The following is a 26,248-nucleotide window of genomic DNA, read 5'->3' as shown; positions in this document are numbered from 1 at the left end:
TGTCAACATCTCCAACTCAACACCACACTGTCTTCAGGCAAGAATGACAAGGCTATGGTATCCCATGCAACAAATATCGTTGCGATTTTGAAAATCCTACAATATTTTCATGAAAATTTAATGAAATGATATTATTACAACAATATAATGAGAATTTCAAATATTAGCATTTTTCATCTTTTTGTAATTTTATCGCGATAATTCCTGAAGTAACACAAATTATTTAGAATTTTAACTAATTGATCATTATATATTTAAAATTTCAAAGTTATTCTATTAATTTATAATAAATCTTTTTATTTTTTCTTAGTGAGATTTTTCCAGTAATAACCAGAGAAAAACCTCTTATTTTGAAATATCCCAAGAAATTCCTGACAGTGAAATGTGTGACTATGATAGAATCTGCTGAAAGCAAGAAGGGGGGCCTTATTTGGTTATATGGAATTGTAAGCCAGGGTGTAACTTGGGTGACCAGACCTCAAAAGAACCCAGCATGCAACCCGGCCTGACCCGACTCAAATTCTAATATGAACGAAACCTAATTTCCTCTACACACTACCCTAAACTGACCCAACCTAAATATATGTGATTATTCCCAATCCGACCTAACCCAAGATGAATCCTTTAACTTGAGCCCAACCCATTTCAAGTTATGTTGCTGTTTTCTGACCCTGACCAACCTGATGGCCTTGACAACCAAACCCAACCTGACCCCAACTTGGTTTGGGTCTGTCGAGTTCACGTTACAGCCCTAATTGCAAGCAAGCCAGCTTTAAAGGAATAGGAGCCGATGAGTTCAAGCTTCCAATTGATTATGAATGAGATCATTATTCCATTTATTCGATTCATATATCAATGGTGTAAAAGAATAAAATGGTTTCTAAGTGTCTTAAAATACATAAATAAAAACAATAATTTTATATATAAAAAGAATAATAAGAGAGTGCAAAAGTGGAGTTAAAAAAGGGCTTAAGCTCTATTTGGTTTGAGAAAAAATTTATATTCATAAAGATTGATGTGATGAACAAATGGAGCCTAAGACTTATAACAGTAGCAGTAAATGGAAACTGAAAAATAATATATATATATATATATATATATATATATCTATATATATATATATATATATAATCAGTCTAGCAGTAAATGGAAACTGAAGAATCCAATGCAAATGGAGACTTCTAATATTCAACAATCCCCAGGTAAGAACCCCAGTGTCAGAAAATAATTTCCTTTTTCAGATTTAGAGTGCAATGTACCCTGTGAAGATTGGTTGAGTCACTGGTCAGACAATACACACTCAAATACTGATATTCAGAACCTATGGTGGTACCACATTGGGTACCACCGACTAGGGACAATACCACATTGTAGCACTCCTTATCTCGGTAATACCGGTCATGACCCCTCTCCTTTCTCCGCCGTTGACCTTCCTCTCTCGCCCTTCGAGATTCCTGTACAAATAGTAGCTCAAAACATTAAAAAAAAAATTCTTCAGTTGGATGACTTTCCACACCCTTACCAATAGATTTAGTACTGAGGGAGTGAATGCAAAAATAGTACATAAATACACATACAGAAGGTAAGAGAGAGAGCATGGTTTTAAATCTACTTTAAAAAAAAAAAAAATGGAAGTCCAAACATAGAGAAAAGGCAATGTAAGTTTCTATTAGTTACCTCTTCTTCTTGAGCCCATCTCACTTTCTCTGCTTCCTCAAAGTCCTCTTTCTCAGGCTGAAATTCTAAATACAAATGAAGAAGGCACAAAGAAGAGAGATCACAATTTAGAATTTAGCACTTGGCAGTTGGCTGAACTTTATAAGCAATAGATATTGAAGGCTTTGGTCTCACCTCCTTATTTTTGGCCCATGTCTCCTCCACAACCTGTTTTGCATACTCTGGATCATCACAAATTAGAATATTGTTGTAAACAGAACCAGCCTTCACCTGCACATTTCATTGAATTATGAGATTAGGCCATTCCAAGCACTGGTAAGTACATTTTATGGAACAGGAGCAATCATCACCTTTAAAACTGAAAGTTGATGTCCCATCCAAAAGAGTAGAAACATCCATTCAACAGCAGGTGTCCCATCCTACTGTTTCCAGTGTTGTTGCTCACATGAGTTTTCACCTAAGCAAGCTGAAAATAGGTAACAACAATGCGGTGTTAGCCAAACAAAATAACCTGACCACCGTTGAATATACATGATATAGAAATGTTAAAACTCTAAATCTACATCAAAACTAGCAGTTGTCTTAAAACTCTAAATCTACATCTGTGATATAATTCCTTACCATCCAGTGATGATTGAAGCCATCAACACATTTGTCACAAACCTGCATTACATCTATCATGTCCATTCTATAGAAACAACTAATCAAGTAAGCTATACAAGATGTACTTGGGACGAGTCCACAAATACAATAAAAACATACTGTCCAAAAAGGTGAATCGTCCAAAAAAGTGTTAGACTATTGTCCCTAATCGATGAACTCAGTAAAGGAAGAATGCCATGCAACAAATGAGCCAATTCCAACTTCGCCTAAAGTCGAATGATATCCGTCTGGCTCGGGCAATTCGGTGTCTCCTTTAATAATGATATCAATGGCAACCTTGTAAAACTCTTTCCGAAAAGGTTTGCCATCAATCATTTGGGGCCCATCTGCCAAAAGAATTCGCCCTTGAGCAACAAGCTCTTTACGCCAAGAGTACAACTTGCATGGCCGCATTCTCTCTACACATTGACAATTCTCAACTGAAGGTCCACTAGTCGATTGTAGATTCTCCAGTTGAACCAAATCCATGCGTTGCTGCAGAAATAAAGTTCCACACGTGTTATGTACAATAATTGAAGAAAATTTTTACTATTTAAATTTAAAAAAGAAGGATTTCAATGAAAATTAACTTGAAGCATCTCTTTAATACCCCTAACTTGGTCCGTAAAAATATCTATTTTAGAAGATAGCTCTTGAATTTTGAACGATTGCTCTTGAATTGTGGATGATTGTTCTTCTAATTTTCCTTTATACATAGATTTTTTCAAGAGCTGCAGCAGAACCCCTGATTTGTGATTGGGAAACGGTGGTCCCAACACCTCAAACACGACCCCTTGTATCAGGACCAAACACTTGAGTCAATGGATCATTGAGGATGTCGTGGGAATTACTTCCTTCGCTAGAAAGTAACTCTTTGATTTTTTTTCCTACAATATTATACAATTACATAAGTAATATATTGACACTGAATTTGACTTCTATAAACTTAAGTTTAAGACAATGAGGTTACCAAATGTGAAGCCACATTACTGTGAATAGAACCATCCTTTCTTGTATGAGCTTTAATCCATACTTCAATCCTACTAATCGGGGTGTCTCCCTTCTCAAAGTCCACACATAGAGTACGCGCTACCCTTTGAGCTTCTTTTGTTTGCAAAAGACCTTCTCGCTCAACTTTTATCACCGCATTGTATAGATCATGATTTGTATTCAGAAACTGCAAGCAATGTCAGCAGTAAAATAAAACAAAGGGTTGAGATCGGGAGAGAGGGAGATTGAGAGAGGGAGAGGGAGAGGGAGATCGAGAGAGAGGGTTGGTTGAGATTGGGAGAGGGAGATCAAAAGATAGAGCGAGGGAGAGGGAGAGGGCGATTGAGAGAGAGGGTTGAGATCGGGAGAGGGAGATCGAAAGATAGAGCGAGGGAGAGGGAGAGGGTGATCGAGAGAGAGGATTGAGATCGGGAGAGGGAGATTGAGAGAGAGAGACGGAAACGGAAACGGAGGCACAGTCTGCGAAATGGAGATTTTAGGGCTTTTGGCGTAAGAAAATAGGTAAAATCAATCGGTAGTCTGCGGTACATATAGAGTAATGTGCCTCTTGGGCTTTGTGGGGTCCACTGAGAGGTATATAACTGAATCCATTCCGTCCATCAGTTTTAAAATAAAACAATAAAACAATATAATAAAAACTAAGAATATCCAACACTTAATTGGAACACACCAAAAAAAAAAAAAAAAGTGAAAATAACCACTAAAAATTGCAGTACGGTTCAGAATCAGAACCAAAATTTTACCTGTTCCAGTTAGGCGATTTTGGTGTAGTGAGAGTGCAAAAGTAAAATCAATTTTCTTATTTGAATTGAGGAAAGTATATGAACGAAATGAAAAGATTCTATAATTACTAATAAGATTAACCATGACTTGATCATTTGAATTGGATTCATGGATTAGACAAATTATTCATTGATATCATTTATAAAAAAAAAAAAAAAAACTAATAGATTTGTAAAATTATGATGAATGTTTGACTAAGAATCATGTGGTCATGTAATACATACGTAGATACAATTAATCATGTGAATTTATGACTTAGATGTGGCTACCAAATCATGTGACCACGTGATGCTTTGGGTGTCCAATTAATCATGTATAACCGTGATATACATTGGACCACTAAATCAAGTAATCATGTGATTTATGAATAGTTACTTAGCCATGTGCAATAATAAAATATACATGACCACTAAGTATGCGATCATATGATATAAGTATGACACTCTATCATGTGAATTAGTAATGTATGTATCACCACAAATAATGTGATCATGAGATGTAGATACCATCTTCATAAAATTATATCACAAGAAAATTTTATGAGAAGTTTCTAGAAATTTCTAAACGAAAATAAGATTCTACATATTAACGTTCACATGAAAAGTTATCTTTCTACATTGGTGTTGTAAAATAACAGAGCTGATCAACAAAAGGTGGGCCACACCATAGATATTGTCAGTTATGGAAAATCAGGATTGCCCACTCATGAAGTGGCCAACACAAAATCAACGGACAGGTAAATGGTCTGAATCAATGTAAAGCATGGCTCACCTAATGAGTGGATTGACCCAACTGTAGTTGTAGGGTCATTTCTTTAGTGACACCTTTTTCACGGTTGGGATCTTCTGCGCAAGTGTCACATTGAATGTGAAACACATTGAAGAATTTACAGAGGAATAAAGTATAAAATAAAGTAGTCATGGGAAAAGCGTGGACACTTGAACATGTTATCATAAAAAGTAAAATGAATCTTGATTCTTTTTCATTTAAATTATTGATTAAAGAAAAAAGATGCAGTTCTACTAACCCACACACGTGTACAAGTCAGATAATATACGCCCCACCAGGTATGCCTGCGTTGCTGACAGGTGCAGTATTCAAGCCATCTATCAGAAGGGCACCTATTTATGTAGATTCCCACTAGCTAAACATGTAGGCCCATGCCAGGCCTGGCCTATTATGTAAGAACTTAGAATCATATAATAGGGTTTTGACAAAATCCAAAGCCCCATATCACAGCTGAGATGTGCTGTAAATTATATGCGGAATTGTAAAGGACCATGTTATGCATCGAATATGAAAATACCTTGTTGAGATGCCATTGACATAGGGTTAAGGCTATAGTCTATCACACCTTACACCCTTAGAGAAACTCCGGGATGAAACCTTTTTATATAGTTTAGAGAGTTGATGAGTTTGAAACCCATCGAAACTACTCTCACTAAACGTAGGATTGAGTACTGAGTCATGTTTATATAGTTTAGAGGATTGAGGAGTTCGATGGGTTTCAAACTCTTCTCCCTAATGCTCCACGTGAATTTAGTAATCCCAATCCCATATATCACCCCTTAGACAATTTTAGATGCATCACAACTTACTAGGGTCCATTGATACTTTCGATCACACTATCAAACCCTTAAGACAATCTAGACCCTTGATCAATAAGGCTCACCTTATAAAATTCTTACATGTGAGACATGAGAATCCGACATATATACTTTGTATATGCCCTGGACCAAAAATAATATTATTTTGACAATCAAGTGGACCACACTAGTACATGAACCCAACTCAAGGACCTTGACTACCTGACCTAAACACGGGTTGCGTCGATCAGATTTGGGCTGATCCGAACACCCAATTAGTGCTGCATTGGTAATACTTCATTTTTCATCTTCTGCTAGAGAAACACTTTGATACTCTTGCCAAGTGCATGGATGATACACAAGAAGATAGAAATTACCGAGGAATTACATACATGGAACCATTTATGCATGCATGAGTATCAAGCGTAGCATGCAAACCGAGTATCAAATAACACCCCTTGTTGCTCCAGCTTGAACTCGGTAGTCACAGAGTAGGCTGCCAAAAAAAGATAGTCACTGAGTCAAAATGATCTCTCTTTTTTGAAAGATTTAGAAAGGAAGTAAATGTTTCCTTTAAAATCTTTCTACTAAAAAAAATATTAAAAAAAATTAAAAAGCTAGCATGAAAATGACTCCATTCATGAACATAATCAAAAGGGAAATTTCACAGTGGAGAAAAGCTCACGTGATTATACAGTCCCACCACTTGCCTTGGGACCCTACTCCCATTATCTAGCAACCAAATCCTCTGGCAATATGTAGTCATTTCAAATGTATGGTGTACTATTTATTTATTTAAGAAACATCTAAGTTAAATAAACAAGTGTGGCCCACTCCATCAAGTCATCCACTACAACTCTCAATGTCATTTATTTAAGTAACACGCAACCTCCATGATGAAAGGTCATAATTGCGACTGTACGACTTAAGTGAGCCAACTCTTCATTGTAAAAGGTGTGACGGATCGCTTCCCTAGACATTTACTCCCTAAGTTCGAACTCGCACTCAGAGAGTAGAGGACTTCTGTTATGGGAAAGTTTGCATGTCACTCCGAGCCGACCTATACTAAACTCCGAGCAATTAAGATCAGCGAGGTACTGCACAGTTTGGCTTAATCTCCTCCGTGTAAAGTGAGACCAGGCTCGGAGTAGAGGTATAATGCCGAGCTTGCTCTCCGAGTCGAGCGGAAGGAATATCGTCGTGAGAACTAACCACTCACAGGTTCTTTTAAGGGCGGTCCTCGGATCATTCCCCAATCCTCGGATCATCCCCGATAACATGTTCTCAAGATAACTACATAACCATCCATACCCGCACGACCTCTATCGTTCGCAGTTAAGGGCTAAGAATGTGTCGAGAATAATGGGCATGTCCACTCCAGTTGAAATGTATAAATAAGAGACATCTTTACAAGAACAGGTACGCAATATCTCACACCCTAAGCCCCAGCTACAATACTTAGACCCAGATTCCTAGTCTGACTTTGGCATCGGAGGGTCCCCTGCTCTACCCAAGGTCTCCTTTGTACTTCTCCTGTGCGGGCTTACAGAGCTCGACGTGAGTGCTCGAAGCTTGGCACGAGTGAACCAGATTTTTGCACCAACAAACATCATGATGGGCCCTAGGAAGGTTTCAATGGTGGGCATCACCATCCCCAATGTTTTTTACGGTTGGTCCACGTGAACTTTGGATCATGCCTAAAATGATCTCTCCAAATGAATAGATGGTGTGGATACAACAAATACATCATGGTGGGGCCAAAGAACATGGTGACATCACTTCAGTAGCAAACTTCAGTAGCCGACTCGCTACTGTCAGGTTAAGTAGCTAATCGGCCTCCTAAGATAAGATGACGTCGATATACAATGTATACATGGAAGTGAGTCTAGGATCAGGTAACACCAACACCACTGACAAGAAGTTACCTAGCCGAAGTACTCAAGACAGAGGAAGGGGATTGCACCTAATTTATGCATCTTATCCATGTCGTCCATCCATATTACTGCTTATTATAAGAATATGAGCCCAAAATTGAAGCATATTCAAAACTCAAGTGGACCGCACCAAAGGAAACAATGTGAATTGAACATCTACCGTTGAAATCTTCTCAGGATCCACAAAAGTTGTGGATCAAGCTGATATTTGTGTTTTCCCTTCATCTATGTCTGTGTGTCCTTATGAACAGGGTTGGCTGACAAATAGACCCAGTTAGAAAGACAAATGGTTAGCCATGAAATCGTGGTCTTTGCTAGAGTTATCCGGGTCACTCTATTATTCCCACTGTTTCCTGTGGTGTGGTCCACTTAAATACGAGGTATACTTCAATTTCGGGCTCATTCCCTGAAATTAGCTAAAAAAACGGATATAAGGTGTGGATAGGCTAAATATATTCAAGGTAGGCCCAAACAGAGTTTATCATTTATCATACAGAGTTACTCGGTTCACTATCTGCTTGGGTGGTTGGAAGCTATGTGGGCCACAGAGGTACTTGTGATAAATCCACCCCATTCATTTCCTGCAGATCCCGATAATAAAGGAGTCCAAAAAATTAAGGTAAATTCGAGGCTACAGTAGGCTACACTACACGACTCCCTGTTAAAAACTTTGTGGGGCCATATAAGTTCTGTGTCACGATGATAAAACACATACATCAATGGTGGGCCCACAAAGTTTACTCTATAAGATATATCCTACTGAGTGACTGAGTACGCAATCCGCTTCCCATATGGTCGGACACCAGGCAACACCAACCCTTGTGTGTCCACATGTTGGGTGCAGTGAGACCTAATGTGATGCTTGTGTTTTATATCCAAGCCATTCATCCGTTTTGCCCCCTTATTTTTGGGCATGAACTCAAAAAAGAAGCAGATCCGAGGCTCAAGTGGACCACACAATGGGAAACAGTAGTGATCGAATGCTAACTATTAAAAACTTATAAAAGGTTGATATTTGTGTGTTCTTCATGGGGTATGAGTAACTGTAGACACGACACCACACATAAAATGTGGACAAGCCACTCTTTGAGATTCAACTTTACTTCAATAAATTATCTCTTACTGACATAGAAATTATTGAAAATCCAAACAGGTCGAATTGTTATCGGTGATTTATTAATGGACTCAATCGGCTAGCGCCAAATCCAATAACGATTCGGTCACGATCGTGCATCCGAATTCCAAAACCAGGAAACTCTCTGTACATTGCAACTGATATGCGAAAATTGATAAAATAAACTCTCTCTACCCAATGATCATTCTTTGTACTACTTAGTCTTCTTGAATAATGTTGTGTTGAAGCGTGAGAAGTCATATATTCAAGATTGAAGAAAGTACGGTCGTCTTTGTACATAAAGTAACCATGGTATTATTGAGAGCAAATTTTGACCAATCAAGATAATTTATGGTTCATTGAAAATGTAGTCAAATGATCTTCCTAACGAACTTAAGTTTTCTCCAATCTGAGTTATGATAAGGAAGATCTGTCTCATTTACCGAAACCACACATTACTGAGTGACCAAAGCCATAAAAAAAATTTTACCAGACTTTAGACTAGTCGAATGGGATCCGATTGAGGTGATTTTAGTTACATTGAAAAGCTTATCAAACGACATTTCCAATGAGCCTAAGATCATTAAAAAAAAAAAAAAACCATCGGTCAAATTGTAAACAAGCGATTTCATATACTAAACGGTCGTACTTCCGATAGGTCAAATGAGATCCAACCAAAGTGATTTTAGTCTTGTTAAGAAACTTTTCTAGGATGGACAACAAATAAGATACAAGTATTTAAACAATTTGTAGAAAAAAATAAAAACTAATCATTACGTTTCTTATATTATATATATAATAAAAAGTAATGATTACTTATATATATATATATATATAATGGTTTGAACTATGGCCGCCCACAACGCAACCTGATGAGTTATGGCCATTGGCGCGGCAACCAACGCTTATATAAATAACCCGAAGGACGAAGGAAGGAAAATACGAAGAGGAACGAGGAAAGTGAGTCAGAGAAGGAAAGAAAGAAAGAGAGAAACAAAGAGAAAGAGAAAAAGAGAGAAAAATACAAAGAGGGTCCGAGAGTTGGAGTTCATCTAAAGGCACTACTCGAGGTGTCTTAAAGATTTTCAACATGCTGACATGCTGGCCAACATAGGAGACAAAAACGGTCATTAAAGAAGTCATTGAAGTTAAGAGTTTGTCCATCTCTATTTAATTCGCATTTCGCTCCACACATTCCAAGTGCATCAACTATATCCACATCTCTTTCTATCACATTCTGCATTATTTTCCCTCTTCTGTTTTTTACTTCATTTGCCTAGCTAAGATCTTAAATCCTGAGAAAAAAATGTAAGTAGGTATTTCATTTTACTCACTATATTTTTACTTTATTTACTTACCCAAGGTCACTTAGCTCTACGATGCAAGGTTGGATAGTTTTCTCTTATTTTCACTTGCCCGACCCTTATAGCTTATTCGAAGTATGGCCAAATATAAAAATGTCAAAATTCTATTGAATCCAAAAAAAAAAAAAACTGTAAAATATTGTGAAGTAGAGACCACACATTGTGTGGATTAAAAAAAAAAATGCTTAATCCCTTCCCTTTTCGTAGAGCTGGGCATCGAGTTGAGTTAGACCGAGTTAGGGCTGACTTGATTCGATCCAGTTTTGAAATAGGCCTGACCCGAACTCAACTCGACTCAATACCGAGTCCAACATGCCTAACTCGATCCGAGTCTTGTCTAGCCTAGACTGATCTGGACCGAGTCCGATCCGGTCAGAAGTACTGAGTCGGGTCGAGTTGACACCAAATCGAATTGAGATATGAGGGAGGGAGAGACCGAGAGAGTGGAGAGGAGAGAGAGGAGGAGGAGGAGGAGGAGGAGGAGGAGGGTGATGGTGGTGGGTGGTTGTCGGGCTTGGAAGATGAGGAGGATGAGGGAGGGAGGGAGGGAGATTTTGGGATTAGGTCATATGAACGCTGGGAAATTGGCGCCCACGCTAGTTTATTTATGTTTTTTTAATTTTTGTGGTTGTGGAGTGATTTGACTGATTTGGATTAATGATGTGACGTAGATTTGGAGTCGCCACTAGCCACTTAATCTCAAAATCCCGCAGTTGGCTAAAACCTACAAAACATGTAAAGCTAGAGAATCCGAGGACTCTCTTACTTTACGTTGACTCCTGGTTTGCGATCCGAGATTCTAAGTAAGGGACCTCAGTTACAAAGAGGGGAAGGTGTTAGGCACACTTTCTGCCTGTACAAGTGTACGGTCTCTACTCCGTGTGGTAAAGTAATCTTAAGGGACAAATGATGTGGTCGAAGTGGGACTAGGCACACTCAGATTTCTGATGTAGTAAGATCCGGGATTTCAGCAACGTATAAAGCATACGTCCACAGAATGTCTAGAAAAGCGGATGTAATGATGCTAATATAATAATAAAAAGAAAGTGGACTAGACCACCATGAATTTTTAATGCGATATGATCCGATATACGGCAAGTCACAGAGCATACATTCGATAGTGATCTAAAATAGCGAGGGGGTTGAAAAGGGAAAAGATGATATGATGAATGCTTTATAGAAGATGATATGGTCTTTGACTTGCTTTTGAGATAGCTAGGACATGGAGTGCACCATGACCAACCCGGGTGGGATTATAGGATTAAGGATGGCTTGGAAGATGCTAAGGGATGGCTAAAAGATTAGGGCTTGAAGGCTTGGAGCTCCCCTTCACTCTCACTCTTCCTCTCTCTCTTACTATCCCCTTTAGAAAATTTGGGAAATGGAATTGTTGTGTGAAATGATGAGAGGTGAAGGCTATTTATAGCCTTTTGTGATGGCATTTTGGTAATTATTGGGTTTGTGGAGGGTAAAAGTTAACATGGCAGCTTGTGATTGATTGAGGAGAGAGAAATGTCATGTGGCATGCTCTTATAAGCTATTGGGGTTTGGTAAAAGGGTAAATAGGGTGAACTTATAAGGTAATTCCATATGAAAGTTGACTTTGGGAGGGGGGATAGCTGTGTGCTCAGAGGGGACACTAGTCGAATAAGGAGCAGCACTCCGATTACCGCCAGAGGTAGTCATACTACCACCTAGGCTGAGTTCCCTCTGGGCTTTGGCTGGTGGGCTTGCTTTGGGATCCTGGATCGGCCCAAAGTCTGTTTTCGGATGTTCAGCTCAAAATGGTTGGGTGTGTTTCTGGGAATTGGATCGATTTTCAGGTAGGCACTGGCTTGGGTGGTGGTTGGGGTTTAGGTTAGGGTTGGGGTTTAGGTTAGGGTTAGGGTAGGTTAGGGTTAGGGTTTAGGGAATGATTGGGGTTTCCAGGTTGTCTTCTAAGGGTCGTCCTTGCTTTTCTTAAGATGCTAGCCTGGGTGGGGTGCCTACAAATGTCCCTCTTTGGCCGAGGTTGCAAGCAACCAAGTGCCAAAGCGAGTGGACACCCCACCCTTCTGCTTAGAAAGGGTAGTGGTTCAAATCCACTGTCTGCTATTGCATCGTAGCCAGCTTACTGTTTGGAAAAGAGATGACTCGCACATATCATGAGGGTTGAGGAAATGTTGTGATTGTCCCTTCATGTTCTATGGCATTATGGGCCACGAATCACAACCCTTTCACGTCAGATTGTTCATAGCATTAGAGGGTAAGTCTGAAAAGTAGGGCTCCTGTGCGTTCCTGCAGCTTTACGGGGATTCCCGTACTATTTGGATCTTGTTGTTTCCTTTGATACGTAATCATCCTAGTAGTATTTGTTTCGTTTGATCGTCGAAGTGGTTAGTTGCCCTGCGCGTTCTACGGCCTTACGGGGAACTCACTACGCCGACTTGGACTCAATCAAACTTTCCAAATATCCCGGACTAGGTATGTGCGGGTAATGTTTTGTCATGCAGTCTTCTGGTTCCGATACTTTGGTTACAACGGATCTTCTCCACTTAGAGTGTGGTTATTCTTACCAGATATAGATCAAATCATCACTTGCATTCGATTCATATGATTGTCCAGATATTGAGATCTGGCCAATCGTACTTGTATCATATACGAATTCAATTGTCCTCCGAGAAGACCAGAAGAGATCCAACCTTATTTTGTTGTTTGCACTGGCCGCAACTGGAGAATATGAAAGATTCCTCAGTATACTGCGTGCCGAATGCGTTTTTGAAAATTTTGCTTGTTTGAAAGCTATCCTGTTCGGAGCTATACTCCTTGGGGATCTTATAGTAAATATTTTTAGAATTTTTTGAAAATATCAGTTCGATCTCGCGGTAGGGCGTCATCGTTCGGTTTTTATTCGCACAATTTAAATAAACATCAAACAGTTGTGTTGCCTCCACTGATGAGTTAATAGGGCTAACGGTGATTATTGTAAATATTTTTGAGCTTTTTTTAAAATGTCCGTTCGATCTCGCGGGAGGGTGTCGTCGTTCAGTTTTTATTTACATAATCTAAATAAACATCAAACAGTTACATCGCCTCCACTAATGAGTTAATGGGGCTAACGGTGATTATTGTAAATATTTTTTAGATTTTTTGAAAATATCCGTTCGATCTCGCGGGATGACGTCGTCATTCGGTTTTTATTTGCATAATTTAAATAAACATCAAACAGTTGCGTTGCCTCCACTAATGAGCAAATGGGGGCTTAACTGTGATTTGTTTTGTTAATTTTTGTATTTTCTTTTCTTTTTCTTCCTTTTTTTAATTTTCTTGAAATTATCATTTTATTTTATTAAGATTCTCAATTTCTCACGAAATTTTGCAATTTCTCGTGAGATAGTGGGTTTATCTTATGAGAATATTCCATTTCTCACTTTCCTGTCTATTATCCATCGGTTCGAGGCATTTTCTGGTCGTCCCATCACCTCACAAGGGACAGACGTGCCGATCCATGCACGTTGGGCGACGGGCGGTGGTCGGATTACCACCCGACACCCGTTTGTCCTCTGGTCGGACGCTGGTGCTAGTCCGAGCCTGGTCCCTCTCCTTCCTATTTCTTCTTCCCATTTCTCTATCTAAGGACGCCATTGCTGCTCCCATCCAAGCTTTTGTTCTCCTTTGTTGCTAATTCCTTACCACTTCCACCTCCTTCTCGCTTCTTCTCTCAGATCTTCTTCCAGGTGGTTGTCCTTTGGTGGACTAATTTCTTTGTTTGCTAGATTTCAGCATCCATGCTTGTGGAATGTTTGAAACACTTATCTATGGTATTGGATATTCCTCTTGGACATAGGAGATTATTGATCCGGATTTTGGAGAACATTACCTAAAATTCCAGCCTTTGGATCTTGCTGGAAAATTTTTATTTTGCCATGAACAATGTATTTTTTTCATTTTTGATTGAGTGGGGGGTGATAAGAAAGGGGCCCCACTCTTATTTTGCGTATGGAGACATTTTTTTTGTATTTTATTTTATTTTTCTTGAAGAAGGTCCAGCTCATGAGATGGTGGGCCAGGATGGATGATTCGTGGTTCACTTGGATCGTCCAATAATATGGATGTTGATGGTGGGCCATCATTTGTGGAGTGGATCACACTCCTTGGCTTGACTTTTGGCTCCATGCATGGATTGGATTCTCCAAGTGGGGCAGGATCATGAGCCTAGAGATATGGGCTTTGATTTAGAGATGTGGGCCTTAGACAATGGGCCTTGAGATATGGACTTGAGATTTGGAGATGTGGGCCTTGAACAATGGGCCTTAAGATATGGTCTTTGCAGTGGGCCTTGAGATATGGACTTGAGATTTTAGAGATGTGGGCCTTAGACAATGGGCCTTGAGATATAGACTTGAGATTTAGAGATGTGGGCCTTGGACAATGGGACTTGAGATATGTGCTTTGAAGTGGGCTTTGACCAATGGGTTTTGGACTTTTGAAATGTGGGCCTTGAAATGTGGGCCTTGGATTGGGCTTTGATCCATGGGCTTTTAGACTTGAAATGTGGGCCTTGAGATGGGCCTTCAGTAGCCTATTCACAATGTGTATCCCTCTTATAAAATGTGTATTTTATGGAAGTGAGAGGGATACTTACCTGTGAATGTCTGATCATGCAACATGCCTCGCCGTGGTAGGAATAAGGCAAGACCTTCTCATCAGTCGGTTGATTCTTGTTACGTGCCTCAAGAGGGTCGGCACCTTTTCGATGTGGCCCGGGAGGGAGGAGCTCCTGCAGTCTTGAGAGGTCGTGGGGTCTGCACTCATTGGCCTGATTAGTTCAAGGATCCCCAGCCACTATTCTTTCAGGTGTTGGAGCGCACCCCTCTATTCAGCCACATTTTTACACTCGAGTCAATAACATAATCTAGCTATACTAATAAATAAATACCAAAGTCAAGGAAGTGAGGGCACCATCGTGCGAGCATGGGAGGAGGCTTTCACAGTGACCTTGTCAAGAAATTGGATAAAAGACAAACGGGGCTTTGGAAAGGTTTAGGGTATGTTTCATTTTGACTTCACGCACTGAAAATGAACCGGAAAAACGGAGGGACCGTCTGGATATAAACCACATACATCATGTTAGGCCCCACAGCTTGCAACACATCAACATACCTGCCGCGTTCATCGCGTTGGTAGATATGGACACCGATCGTGGGGAAGTGGGATTTGGTAGTGACCTTTAACGGTACTAAGGTGAGTAGTAGTCAGTGTTATGTGGGCCCCACCATGATGCATGTATTTTATCCATGGCGTCCATTCAATTTGCCAACTCATGCCCAAAAATCTTAGGTGGACCACACTACAGAAACAGTGGTGATTGACACCCACCAAAAAAAAAAAGGAAAAAACTTCTCATGTTGAAGGGACAACTGGATGAAGGGAAAACATAAATATCAGATTGATCCAAAACTTTAGCCCCGTAAAGTTTTTAATGGTGGGCATTCAACTGCCATTCGTTTCTTGTGGTGTGGTCCACCAAAGATTTGGTTCTGCCTTATTTTTTAACTCATGTCATAAAATGTGATCGCAAAATAGCTCATTTTTTAACTCATGTCATGGCAAAATGGATGGACATCATGGATAAAACACATATATCATGGTGGGGCCAACAGAGCTTTTCCAGTACCGAGGTCAGTCCAGGAGAGGTCACCATCCAATCATCCAAGTCCATGTTAAAGAGGTTGCAAGTTTGAATCTAGCATAAGTAATTATTTTTTAATTTAATTAAAAAGACTTCTGACAAGATGATTGACACAGACTGAGTCAGGGTGAGTCAAGTTGACCGAGTTAGTAGGTCAACTCAACAAGTTTCCATGTAACTGGGCCGAGTCACTGGCAAATTCCAGTTTCCTGCAGAAATCTCACAAGTTTCAAGTCAAGTCAATAAGTTTAAGAACTATGGTTGGAAGTTATTCGGACAAATACATTGGAGAGGTTCTACTTTTGAGTTTTTCATTACTAAGCTTGACAGGTTGAGAGAGTTATCATCTTGTTTCCTTAAATTTAAAAATAAATAAATAAATAAAACATAACATCGATCACCTAAATTCTTTCATGTTCTTCAGTACATCAGAGAATTCTGAACTATTTCTTAATTGAGGTAGTCAGAGAAACTGGATGTTACATGCATGCAGCCTTCTTGGAAATTTTTTACTAGGCTGCACGAATTCTGTCAAACGCATGCAAATGCACACTTGTACTTGAATCAGAAACATCTCTGGTTTGAAAATACTAACTTCCGTATTGATTTAAATTTCTCTCTGTATAAAATCAGCAAACGAGCAACAGTCAAAGAATGTAGGAATAATGAAAGGAATAGAAAGGTTGCTTTGATGTGATCTGAACTGAGTAACAAAGCTGTATCAGCACAAACAGTTCGTGATTGGACTCAAACATGTCCTTGAGAAGTCAGGATCTCTTCCAGATCAATCTGCTCCAATCACCATGGAAGGGGGCCATGCAGAGTTTTCCCATAAAAATCAGACAGGCAGAGCAAACAGATGTGAGATTGAGTTGTTTTGAACCGTCCACTACTACCTATGACTTGTTATTATTAGGAGTTGGTTGGTCACTGGAAGCCACAGTAGTTGAGATTAATAGAAAAATGATCATAAGGGTGGGAATGAGCATGTCCATCCCCATGCTGGCACTGTATTCCACATGCCGCTAGCCCTGGATATAAACCAGTACAAAGGAGATTGGAAAAGCTTCTCACATGAACTTTGCAAATTGACAATGCATAAACAAGTGGCATACTTTTGATTACTCAAAGTTAGACGAATTGCCCAAATCTAAGACATCACCATACCAACATCAGAAGGCCATGAATGTATAGAAAATTGGAGAAAAATCAAGCTGTCACTGACCTGCACCTAGTCTCCATCAATGAATCCACTGCAAAATAAACTATCCCGAGCAGACGGCAACAAGTAGCCACTAATGCATAGATTGACCATTAAAATTGGACATCATCTGCACTCAGCTAATTAAAAAAGAAAAGAAAAGAAAGAAACTAAGTAAGAGGAAAGAAAGAAAGAAACCGGCTCCAACTGCATCAATTCGAAAACCAAAAGATGCTACAAGGCATGAATCACCAAAATAGTGTCTGACATCTGAGCAGCCCATACAAATAACACATGGGGCAATTCCATTTGATGATAACAACCAAACTCTATGAATCAATCAAAATTAGAACAGATCCTTGGGGATGTTACTGGCCTGCAATTCTGCACCACAACTTAAAACCATGGAATTTGATAGGATACTGCCCAGCAAAACCCCTCTGCTCATGGCAAGCATAACACCACCAAATTCACTCCCACGAGCTGTAGGATTGAAGGATAGAAGCCCACAGCGAACAGCAAACCAACTAGGCATATGAAGAATAGAAGTGCAAATTCTTGAAAAGGGCAATTAAAGCTCTTTAATTTTCAAAACAAGAAGCTGCAAATCAAATATGGAGCCTCAAACCAAAAGCCACATTCTATCTTCATCAACACCAAAACTCTTGACTAACACATTTTCAGAACTTAAGCAGAAAATCCAATAGCAGCAGAGATCGTCGTCGTCGTCGTCGTCGTCGTCGTCATCTACGCCCTCTCCCATGGCTACATGGATACTGTTCAGCCATTCCACTCAATCAAGGGCCTGACTTTCATCATGAATCTGAAAAATAATAGCAGTAGAGATAAACAATAAATGATAAATTCCAGCAACTATATACAATTCCAACAATTGATCACCCTCAGCATTACCACATTTGGAAACAAGGAGAGAGAGAGAGCAGGGGGCTGCGTGGAGAAGTCCCACATCATCCCCCTGCTTGTTGCCCAACATGCACATCCCAATACTATGTTCTTCATCATAGTCCAATATTATCATCATAACCATATTCACCACTACCATCATCATAATAAAAATCATGGACATCACATTCAATAGAAAAAGGGTATTAAAAAACATAAAAAGGGGAGATAAATTCTAGCTCAACAAAGAGAAAATCACAGAAACGAAGATGGAGAGGGAAAGATCGAAGTGACCGATTACTACCACATGAATGTAACTTCAAACTAAACATGAAAATCAATTGTTTGTCACATTGAAGGAGATTAAACATGCATAAACTAATTAAAACAAACAAAAATTGCTGCAAACAGAAGAAGAAGAAACCCGCATGCATCAATTATGTTAATGTTGATGAATGCGAGCGAACAATCGTATAGCCCATCTAGATGATAGTAATAAGGACCGTAAAGTTGTACGGCCCACCTAGTCTCTTCATTTATCATGTAGCCTCTAGTCATATTTGGTACACTTACAATGTACATGTTAAATTGCAATAGGTGGGAGGTATTTATTTCTCTTTTCTTCTTCTTTTTTCATGAACTTTGATGATTTTATTGCAAAGAGGCCAAAGCCTAAAGAATTACAAGATTAAAAAAAAAAAAAATTTATTTAAAGGAAGAAAAAGACACTACAAAAATCTGCCCAATTTTAAGAAAACTGATATGCCACAATAGCCTTTGGTTTGATCACCCATTCCATGATAAGCTCTTTAGCCATGTTGATCTACCCTTTACCCCCACCATGCCACGACAAAAAGAAAGAGTCTATGGAACACGGCATGACCCACCGAGTACCAAACATGCCAAGAAATCCCTCCCATACTTTCTTTACAACTATGCAATGAATGAAAAGATGATTCACTGATTCCTCATCCTGGTAACACATAAAACACATTCAGAAGAATCATTTTTCTCTTGCATAAACCGTCGACTGCAGGCACTTTGTTACTTCACAGTTCACACTAGCCACGCTGGCAGCCACCTTCAGAGGAGCGCCATATCTCCAAAGATTAAGCTGTGTGACTAACCCCGTTGACATTTAACCTGCAACTGATCATTTGGTAGATAGATTTAACTGAAAACTTGCTGGACTTTTCTTCTAATCACCACATCAAATCTCTTTGTAAGACCAAAGGACACGCCTAGCACAACATTTCCAACAATCTCAACAACTCCTCTACCAGTTCCTCATTTAAGTTTCTCCTGCAAGGAGGAGCCCAAATAACTTCATCTCCTTGGAAAGAATACCACCTTGCCACTCACAAGTTAACCTCTTGCAAAATCCCTGCTAAAAGGGGGAGCAACTCCCTCAATGTTTTATCATGTAGCCAAACATCCTCCCAAAATCTGAACCCCTCACCATTACCCAAAGAAACCCCCACTCCTTCCCAAACCTAATTTTTTAGTGAGGCCACCGCTTTCCAAAGAAACAATGCCCAATACAACAATGATCCCTTAATCCACCAAGAACCTTCTTGGAACCCATACTTTCTTCCCACCACTTCTCTCCATAAACTATCATCTTCGATACCAAACCTCCACACCCACTTACCCAATAACGCTAAATTCATCTATCCCAAGACCTTAAGACCGGCTCCCCCTTGATCCCATAGCTAACACACTTCATTCCACTTCATAAGATGAAACTTATTCTTTTGTTTTACCCCCTTCCAAAAGAAATCCCACCTAATTTTTTCAAGCTTCTCCACCACCGCTTTCGGATACTTAAATAAGGGCATGTAGTAGACTTGTAGGTTAGACATCGCCGCCTTAATTAGCATTAACCCTCCTCCCAAACACAAGTGCCTTCTCTTCTAACTTCGTAACTTTCTTTCAAATCTTATATTATTCAACAACAGATTTCCACCACTCTTACTATATTTTTTAGGATTAAAATCATAGATTGAAGCAATTTAGGTGAATAGAAGCTCCGAGGGTCATTTTTTTCAAAAAATAAATAAATTTGTATTTATGCCTTTTTTCGATTTCTAGTTCTAATGCTTGATTATGATGTGTAAATATTAGATACACATAACCATGTTCATAAATTCACCAAACAACCAGATACAACACTCTCATCAAAGAGTAGACCGTTATGCTATCATAAACATGTTTTAAAAAATGAATACATATTTGGAATATTTATATTATTCTAAATTGTTTAAATATTATTCCATAACTTTTCAGGAAAAAAAAAAAAATCAGCCGTTACAGGGGTCATAACGGTCGTTATACCCCCAATATCGGCCATTAAGGCCTATGCCCATATTGGTAATGGTAGTGACCGTTACAGCCACCATTACCTATACGAAATACCTTGCCAGGAAGCTACTATCTGAGCCTTGTATTGTTTACAATTATTCCTAATTTGTACCCTCTTTTATGAACACCCCAGATGATGCACGTTCCAACTTATTATCTTGATAGAGAAACTACGCTTGCCCTTCTCTTTGCTGAGCTCCTCTCTTTCTTCTTCACCTCATAAGAAACCGTTGGATCAACCCTTGCCAAACTCTTTGTCAATGCCTCTTCATCTTCCTCTTGCCTCTGTAGATCTGACATTGACGACACTATACCTTCACAAATCATCATCACTTGGTCGAAACTTTCAACTGACTGTTGCTCAATGTAGACCCCATTACACTCTCCAAACTCTATCTAATCCTCCAATAATTTCGAGATGGAAACGTTCAATTGCTCATGAAGATATTCTCTTTCTCTTAGCAATCTAAAGTAAAATAAATAGATAAATAAATAAAAGAAAGAGACAAACCACCATATCGTTATATATTAATTTCAGGCACATGCCATCACTTATACTTTCCCTCATCTATGTGAAGCAAACCACGCGTGTGGCTCCCAGTTGTGTTAATAGAACCACTCGCAAGACACCTTCCACATGCGATGAGAGGCCCATATTAAAAGTTCCTTTTGAAACTTCACTACGTTGAAAAAGCATTTTTTTTTATGATGTCACCATCACAAGTCACCATTCTCTTCTCCTTCATTAAAACAAGAAAACTAAGCTTACTGCTCAACCTCTCATTTAAAGCATCTTCACATCATCCCCCCCCCCTCCAAAAAAAAAAAAGAGAGAGAGAGAGAGACCCACACCCGTTCAAAGCTTCAGCTGTGACTGACATTGGTATCATTACTACAAGAGGTGTACACGAGTCGAGCTTGGCACAACTCGACTTGGCTCAGCTACTAGCTGACCCCAGCTCAAGCTCGGCTCGGTCCTCAAACTTGACTGGCCAGCTCAACTCGATTCGATCAGTAGCTCGGGCCAGTTCGAGCCTGTGCGGCATTTTCACAAACACATGGAGTGCACTTTCAATTTCTTGTTGTATGTAAAACATCAGCAACTGTTTACAAGTATTTCATCAAACACCTTGTAGGCAACATCAAAATCAATAAAAAATGTATTTGTTTCATATACATACCTTCCTTGCCACTAGCCAACACTTTATTGAGTCGTTTCATCAAACACTTGGTGAGCAACATCAATATCAAAGTAACCGAGTCATCTAATTGGTTCAATCTGAGTTCGATTCGAGTTGGGGTTCGATTCGAGTCGAGTCGAGCTTGGGCAAGCTTGAACTCGGTTCGAAATTTTTTCGAGCTAAAAAATCAACTCGACTCGGGTCAAACTCAGTTTCGAATCGAGTTGAATCGAGCTTTTTCGAGTCGAGTCGAGCGAGCTAACTGAGTTAACTCGGTTCGTGTACAACCCTGATTACTGCCACACATCAACACCTCTTCTCTTTTATTCCACCTACCTTTCTGCCCATCAATGAGGGACTTACAGCACAATGATTTATCATTCCATCATCTTCGACATCCTGATTTGCCATCAACGACGAGCTCGAGCCTAATCATGTCCCTGTTTTGTGGAAGTACGCTGCTCCTCCTAGGATCATGGCTTTCGGCTGGCTTGCAGGTAGAAAGAAGATCCACACAATTGACAATCTCAGGCGAAGGGGGATGATCATTCCGAACATTTGTCTTTGCTGCATGCGGGAAGCAGAATCAGTTGACCACCTTCTTCTCAACTGCCCGTTTATCCAATCTATTTGGGCTGGTTTTTTTTCGCTCTTTCAACGTTTCCTGGAGTCTTCTGGAGAAGATCGACGGTTTGCTTTCAGCGTGACACGATGTACATATAGGCAAATCCAAAACTAAGCTTTGGAGGATGGTGCTTCTAGTGGTCTAGTGGTTCACGTGGGAAGAGCGAAACAATCGTTGTTTTCGGGACAGGGCTAATTTCACTAACTTTGTTTTGTCTAAGGCTAAAAGAGTCGTTATTGAATGGGCTGCTAATGTTGCTTCTTTTAAAGACAGTGATTTTCTTTTTCTAGGTTTCTAGCTTCCGATCTACTATCTCAACGAATCGTCATTGTTTCTGTTTTCTGTTTTTTCTGTTAATAAAATCGTTGTCTTTCAAAATTAAAAAATAAAAATGACAAGCTTGAGCTGTCTTCCTCTACACCTATAACAAACTCCTGAGATTCCTTCTGCAACTTTACGAAAAGGCTATCATTTTCGACTCTAATTCGAATATTTTTCAGCACCATTTGCAGTTTTTTCTTCCTTATTTAGATCCTAGCAAAACGAATTTTCTCACAATATTCGAAGAGTAGATCAATCTCCACTACCATTTCAATACAAGCCTCGATTTCCATGAACACTTTGTTTATCCAAAATTCCAAAGGGAGGTCCCAAATTTGGATCCAAACATTATTTTATGATTTGAGTAAATATAAGCTAGAGGGTGGGCGGCATCCAACACTAACTCTCGCTTCCTTCCCCTTTCTTTCTCTCCTCTCTTTTCCAGTATCTCTTCTCTCTTACATCAAACTAGATGGTATTAAAGCAGTAATCGATCAAGTTCCAATCGCTTTCTTTTCCCTTACCTATCAAAAACCTTCTCTTCCTTTCCTTCATGTTCTCTTGTTTTCATAGCTTTTTAAGAAACTTAGGGTTATTTCTAGTGCACTTGCCTCTTCAATGGCCTATGTGTGAATGGTGTTGGTGATGTGTATGTGATCGTAGTTCTTTCTAGTATTTGGTTAAGGTGTATGGGCTGATTGGTGCATCCTGTATTGTGTATGCATTGTGTTGGATTGTGTGGCTGAAGCATTCAAGTTTCTAGAAGCATAAGCCCTTACTTCTATAAGCATTGTACATCCATTTCTTCTAGTTTTTATTGCCTCTATTTGTAATGGAGATGAAGGCTAAGCAAAAATTAGGTTCATAAATCCATTTAACTTTTTGAGGGTTCAAATATCCACTATCAAGTTAAATGGCCAGTATTCTAAATCTATACAAGTCTTAACAACCAAGGGGAACAATAGGAGAAATTGGATGAAAAGAAGTAAATATGATGAATGGATTTAGGACAATGCTCAGATTGTGACGTGCTTGTAGAATATTATGGAAATGTTATTAGAGATGTTTCTAGATATGGCAAATAAGGTTTAGGATTCTCCATGAGTAGAGTTGTACATGAGTCAAACCGAGTCGAGCTTGGCACAGCTCAGCTCAGCTCGGTTCCGCCAGTAGCTAACCCCAGCTCAAACTCAGCTCGGCTCGATTCTTGAGCCTGACTGGCCAGCTCGGCTCGATTTAGTCAATAGCTCGGGCCAGTTCGAGCCTATCCGACATTTTCTCAAACACATAGGATGCATCTTCAATTTCACACATAATGCAAAACAATAACAACACTTTACAGGTATTTCATCAAACACTCGGCGAGCAACATCAAAATCAAGATATGAGGGCAATCTTATAATGTAAAGTTTTTTGTTTAGTGATTTGTTTCGTATCCATTCCTTCCTCGCCACCAACTGATCCCGCAGAGAATCTATGCACTCGAAACAACACTTTGTTGAGTCATTTCATCAAACACTCGGCGAGCAGCATCAATATCAAAATAACTGAATCATCGAGCTAAATCGATCCGAGTCGATTCGAGTTGAGGTTCGATCCGAGTCGAGTCGAGCTCAGGCAAGCTCAAGCTCAAATTTTTTCGAGCTCCAAAAACCAACTCAACTCGGTCCGAATCCAATTTCTAGCCGAGGCGAGTCGAGCTTTTCCGAGTCGAGTCAAGCGATGGATTCATAAAAATAAAAACATCACTCAATCCACACCAATTATTTGAAGAGATTTTTTACTTTCCAACAAGGAGATAAATCGCTAGGTGAATATTACTGGAAACTCAAAGGAACATTGGAGGAGTTGAATGTGTATCAACCTCTTACAAGCAAGGTATTCCCTAATGGTAACAATGGTCATAACGGATACTATTGTTAAAATAATTGGTGTGGAGAGAGAGAGAGAGAGAGAGAGAGAGAGAGAGAGAGAATTGATGTTGAATCGATGTTCACCAAATCACCTCACCTTCTCCATAGGGCACAAATTTATGAAGCATTCTCAAGTATTCTTGACCTTTTTCGTCCTCTGTGAGCAAGCCCACTAACATAGCTGCGGTGTATGCATCCACAGAAAAATGTCTTTTAGTCATTTCCCTGAGAAGTTGCATTGCCTTGAGGGTCTCATTCTTTTGTAGAAATCCCCTAATTAAAACATTGAAGGTGACGTTGTCTGGTTGGGAACCCTGCTCTTCCATTTGCAAGATTAATCTATTAGCTTCCTCCAAAAGCCCTTCTTTACAGAGCCCATTGATTAACGTGTTATATGTCCTAACATTATTTCCCAAGCCCTTGGCAGAGGCCCAACTGAAAAGCTCCTTCGCATATTTAAGTTCCCTAACTTTGCACATCCCATTGATAAGGACACCAATAACTTTATTATCTGGTTGAATTCCTCTAATTTGCATCTCATTAAGTAGTTTCATTGCCTCGACAGGACGCTCACTTTTACACAGCCCATCCATCAAAATGGTGTATGTGAAGATATTCGGACATTGTCCATGAGCTTGCATCTCATTGAAGAGCTCTTGTGCAGCCACAATTCTCTGTACCCGGTACAGCCCACCTATAAGAGTGTTATAAGTAACAACATCGGGCTTCAATCCCTTGCAAGGCATTTCTCTGAAAAGCCGCATAGCCTTGTCTACCATCTGCTTCTTGCAATAGCCGTTGATTAATATGACATAAGTCACAACACTATGCTTATGCCCTTTACACACCATGTAATTAAATATCTTTAAGGCAGCATCCATTTGGCCAATAAAACAGTAGCCATTCATCAATGCATTATATGTGATTACGTCAGGCTCCACACCTCTCTGAGTCATCAATTCTAGTAATCCATGGGCTTCTTTAACCATTCCTTCATTGCAAAGAGCATTCACCAATATGTTGAAGGTTGTCACATTAGGAGAGATTCCTCCAATCAACATTTCCTCGAACAGACTCATTCCTTCTTTCCACTGCCCTAAATTGCATAGTCCATGAATTAAAGAACTGTAAGTGAAAACATTTGGCCAAATCCCTTTACCAACCATTTCTGAGAAGAGGTTAAAGGCCTCCTTTGTAAGCCCATCTTTGCATAGACTGTCGATGATTGTGGTATACACAGTAAGGTTAGGCCTACATTTACCCACACCCTTCTCCATTTGCCGGAGCAACCCAAGCGCCATTCCATTGCTCCCTGACTTGCAAAGACCGTCGATTAGTATCCCGAACGACACCACGTCATAAGGATATCCCATTTCTACTGTCTTCAGAAAGAAACTACTCGCTTCCCCAATCCGCCCTTCCATACAAAACCCCTTAATAAAAGTGGCCAGAGTCACGGCACCCAGCTCATGGCCACGTTTTAGGATGTCACCGAGAAGAGCGAAACCAAAACGGACGCCATTCAAGTGGCAGAAACAATTGAGAAGAATGTTCCAAGTATAGATATCGGATGGGATTCCTAACCGATTCATGTCTCGATGCATAGAAATTACAGCTGAATAGTGTCTCATTCTGGCAATCGTAGCTAACAGGTGATTAAAGGTCCGGATCGAAGGCAGCGGCTGCGTGCGGACCATACGATTGAAGAGGCCCACTGCATCTTCTAACCTCACAAAAGCACCGGCTCGAATCGAATTGGATAGATCATTCACCAAATGGTTGAATTGGGTGGGAATAGGGATCTTGTTCTCTATGATTTTAGAATCAGGGGCAGAAATAGTACTTTCAATATAAAATGGAGCGGAGAGAGTTTTACCCTTTTGAGCAGCGGCAGCTCTTCTCAACGCCATTTTGCGAAATCGAAGATTCTATGGGTGGGTGCAAAACGACGGAGAGCGTAT

The 26,248-nt window shown here is 39.7% G+C and overlaps 2 protein-coding genes across 7 annotated transcripts; both read right to left on the bottom strand.

Annotated features, from left to right (window-relative positions):
- Positions 1-1,161: 1,161 nt before the first annotated feature.
- On the bottom strand, positions 1,162-3,379 carry LOC131241228 (calreticulin-3-like). 4 transcript variants are annotated; one of them, XR_009168985.1, is made up of 5 exons: positions 3,290-3,379; positions 2,028-3,112; positions 1,852-1,947; positions 1,678-1,734; positions 1,162-1,454 (listed from the first exon to the last, which is right to left on the bottom strand). XR_009168985.1 is itself a non-coding variant. In XM_058239962.1 (5 exons), exons 2-5 carry the CDS (start codon positions 2,070-2,072, stop codon positions 1,218-1,220), a joined length of 435 nt encoding a protein of 144 aa, XP_058095945.1. In that variant the 5' UTR covers positions 2,073-2,143; positions 2,299-3,305; the 3' UTR covers positions 1,162-1,217. The 4 variants fall into 4 exon arrangements, 2 of the variants coding, with proteins under 2 accessions (XP_058095945.1, XP_058095944.1); XR_009168986.1 differs by having other exon boundaries at positions 2,028-2,814; positions 2,910-3,334; XM_058239962.1 differs by having other exon boundaries at positions 2,028-2,143; positions 2,299-3,305.
- Positions 3,376-26,248, bottom strand: LOC131241227 (pentatricopeptide repeat-containing protein At1g63330-like). Of its 3 annotated transcripts, XR_009168983.1 has the most exons (4): positions 24,385-26,218; positions 17,660-17,806; positions 17,008-17,113; positions 3,376-3,496 (listed from the first exon to the last, which is right to left on the bottom strand). XR_009168983.1 is itself a non-coding variant. In XM_058239960.1 (2 exons), exons 1-2 carry the CDS (start codon positions 26,195-26,197, stop codon positions 17,799-17,801), a joined length of 1,821 nt encoding a protein of 606 aa, XP_058095943.1. In that variant the 5' UTR covers positions 26,198-26,218; the 3' UTR covers positions 17,174-17,798. The 3 variants fall into 3 exon arrangements, 1 of the variants encoding a protein (XP_058095943.1); XR_009168984.1 differs by having other exon boundaries at positions 17,008-17,806; positions 26,164-26,248; XM_058239960.1 differs by lacking the exons at positions 3,376-3,496; positions 17,008-17,113 and having other exon boundaries at positions 17,174-17,806.

This window comes from Magnolia sinica, chromosome 3 (assembly GCF_029962835.1).
Source record: "Magnolia sinica isolate HGM2019 chromosome 3, MsV1, whole genome shotgun sequence".
In the NCBI taxonomy this organism is placed as follows: domain Eukaryota; kingdom Viridiplantae; phylum Streptophyta; class Magnoliopsida; order Magnoliales; family Magnoliaceae; genus Magnolia; species Magnolia sinica.
Note: the sequence above shows the minus strand (reverse complement) of the source record. Positions and strands in the feature narration are given on the sequence as shown.

Bases quoted from the DNA above. Each gene is read 5' to 3' on its own strand.
- LOC131241228 (XM_058239961.1), bottom strand. From the start codon at position 2,072: ATGTTTCTACTCTTTTGGATGGGACATCAACTTTCAGTTTTAAAG. The intron at 1,948-2,027 runs GTGATGATTGCT...TGAAATGTGCAG, and splicing joins ATCAACTTTCAGTTTTAAAG to GTGAAGGCTGGTTCTGTTTA. The intron at 1,455-1,677 runs GTAACTAATAGA...CTATTTGTACAG, and splicing joins GATGGGCTCAAGAAGAAGAG to GAATCTCGAAGGGCGAGAGA.
- LOC131241227 (XM_058239960.1), bottom strand. From the start codon at position 26,197: ATGGCGTTGAGAAGAGCTGCCGCTGCTCAAAAGGGTAAAACTCTCTCC.